Below are 2,500 nucleotides of genomic sequence, written 5' to 3'. Positions count from 1 at the left end.
ACACTTACTCGCTCCCCACACACACACACACTCCACACACACACACACACACACTCCCCACACTTACTCGCTCCCCACACACACACAACTCTCCACACACACACACACACACACTCCACACACTTACTTGCTCCCCACACACACACACACACACACTCCACACACTTACTCACTCCCCACACACACATACTCACTCCACACACACAGTCACACTTACTCATTCCACAAACACATAAACGTATTCACACACGCATTCCACCTCAGCAGAGTGTTTTTTGGGGGGAGCAGAGTTCGCCCTAGTTTGGTCTGGGGAGTTTCCTTTGAGAAAACTGATGTCTCTGTCCCTGCACCTGTCACCTTGGAGATTGTTCAACACACATACACATCCCAGACCTCACAGAGCTCGCTAATGTACTAAACCAAGTACAGGGGCTTTTATATGAATATAAAGTGGTTTAGGAGACGGGTTTGGAGAATGGAGCAGTAAGTGTTTGTTAACATGATTGTACCAGACCCACTGCTGGCCCTGACATGAGAACACGCTCCTCTCTCTACCTCTACCTCTCTCTTTCTCCCTCTCTCTCTCTCTCTCTCTCCTCTCTCTCTCTCTCTCTCTCTCTCTCTCTCTCTCTCTCTCTCTCTCTCTCTCTCTCTCTCTCTCTCTCTCTCTCTCTCTCTCTGCCTCTACCTCTCTCTCTCTCTCTGCCTCTACCTCTCTCCCTCTCTGCCTCTCCTCTCTCTCCCTCTCTCTGTCTCTCTCTGCCTCTACCTCCCTCTCTCTCTTTGTCTCTCCGCCTCTATCTCTCTCTACATCTACCTCTCTCTCCCTCTCTCTCTTCCACTTATGTCTCTCTCTGTCTCCCCCCCTCTCTCTCTCCCTCTCTCTCTCACATCCTTGAACATGCTGCTGACACTGGGATAACACACTCCCCCCTCCCCCATCCTCTCCCCCCCCCTCCTCCCTCCCCCCCTCCCCCAGAGGAAAGACCCAGTCCGGTTGCAGCTGTTCTCCTGCAGTGTCACCATAGCCTCAGATCTCAGTAGGCTCCACACAGCCACTTATTGCTAGGCGACTATGGTCATTCTATATATATATAGTATATTATATATTTTTAAGATATATTTTTGGGCCTCTTCATGCTTAATTGGACAGTTGTAAGTAAAGTGTAACAGGAAAGGCAGGAATATAGAGAGAGAGAAGACACGCCGCAAAGGCCAAGAGGCCGCTGTGCTAAGACCTCACCCTGAATGGTACTCACACTTCAGTTACCAGGGTCATACTAATCTCCTCTCCTCCCCCCCAACCCCCCCAGGGATGATCTACACCACAGACTCGCTGGACCGCGAGACGCAGGACTCCTATTGGCTGACGGTGTATGCGAGTGACCATGGTGTGGTACCCCAGTCCTGCTCCCTGGAGGTGTGGGTGCAGGTGGAGGACGTGAACGACAACACTCCGCTAGCATCTGAGCCGGTGTACCGGCCGCCGTGCTGGAGAACGCCCCCCGCGACACACCCGTGGTACAGGTGCAGGCCCAGGACCCCGACACAGCCCCCCCTGGAGGTGCCATGAGCTACCGGATCACCAGCGGGAACCCCCAGAACTTCTTCACCATCAACACACGCACTGGTGAGGGGGGGGGGGGTGCTGAGGGGAAGTGGGCAGAGTCTGGGTCAGTAGAGATGCTAGTCTGGGTCAGTAGAGATGCTAGTCTGGGTCTGTAGAGATGCTAGTCTGGGTCAGTAGAGATGCTAGTCTGGGTCAGTAGAGATGCTAGTCTGGGTCTGTAGAGATGCTAGTCTGGGTCAGTAGAGATGCTAGTCTGGGTCAGTAGAGATGCTAGTCTGGGTCTGTAGAGATGCTAGTCTGGGTCAGTAGAGATGCTAGTCTGGGTCTGTAGAGATGCTAGTCTGGGTCAGTAGAGATGCTAGTCTGGGTCTGTAGAGATGCTAGTCTGGGTCAGTAGAGATGCTAGTCTGGTTCTGTAGAGATGCTAGTCTGGGTCAGTAGAGATGCTAGTCTGGTTCTGTAGATAGCTAGTCTGGGTCAGTAGAGATGCTAGTCTGGGTCAGTAGAGATGCTAGTCTGGGTCTGTAGAGATGCTAGTCTGGGTCAGTAGAGATGCTAGTCTGGGTCTGCTCAGTGTTGATGCCCTGGCTGGGATAAGAGATGCAACTGATGAATTTGAATGACAGAGTGTGTGTTTGTTTGTTTGTTTGTATGTGTGTGTGTGTCCAGACCAGATTGAGACTGCCTGCCTGCCGTGTCTCATCTGGTTACTGGGTCTGTGTTGATGTTGGCTGTGTCTGTCTAACTTGCCCTTGGCTGGCCCCGTCTGTATCCTTGAAGTGTGTTTGTGTGTGGGCGTGTGTGTGTGTTCTCTCTATTTGCAGTGGCAGCAAGGATGAGCTGTGTGTGTGTTTGGTTGGAGAGGGTGGAGTTCCTCTTTCATGTTAGTCACTGTTTTAAATACTCATACGTGTGCTGTGGTATGTCTGA

At 51.9% G+C, this 2,500-nt stretch overlaps 1 protein-coding gene across 1 annotated transcript in view; it reads left to right on the top strand.

Annotated features, from left to right (window-relative positions):
* Positions 1–1,630, top strand: part of LOC134015498 (protocadherin Fat 3-like) — a gene marked incomplete at its 3' end in the record, with an annotated part of 25,762 nt that extends 24,132 nt beyond the window's left edge. The window contains 2 exon segments of the mRNA XM_062455035.1: positions 1,314–1,484; positions 1,487–1,630. Of these exon segments, the coding sequence (XP_062311019.1) occupies positions 1,314–1,484; positions 1,487–1,630 (315 nt within the window).
* Positions 1,631–2,500: the final 870 nt, after the last annotated feature.

The sequence above is a fragment of the Osmerus eperlanus genome, unplaced genomic scaffold (genome assembly GCF_963692335.1).
Source record: "Osmerus eperlanus unplaced genomic scaffold, fOsmEpe2.1 SCAFFOLD_128, whole genome shotgun sequence".
In the NCBI taxonomy this organism is placed as follows: domain Eukaryota; kingdom Metazoa; phylum Chordata; class Actinopteri; order Osmeriformes; family Osmeridae; genus Osmerus; species Osmerus eperlanus.
The sequence above is the reverse complement of the archived record's forward strand: the minus strand, read 5'-3'. Positions and strand labels throughout refer to the sequence as shown.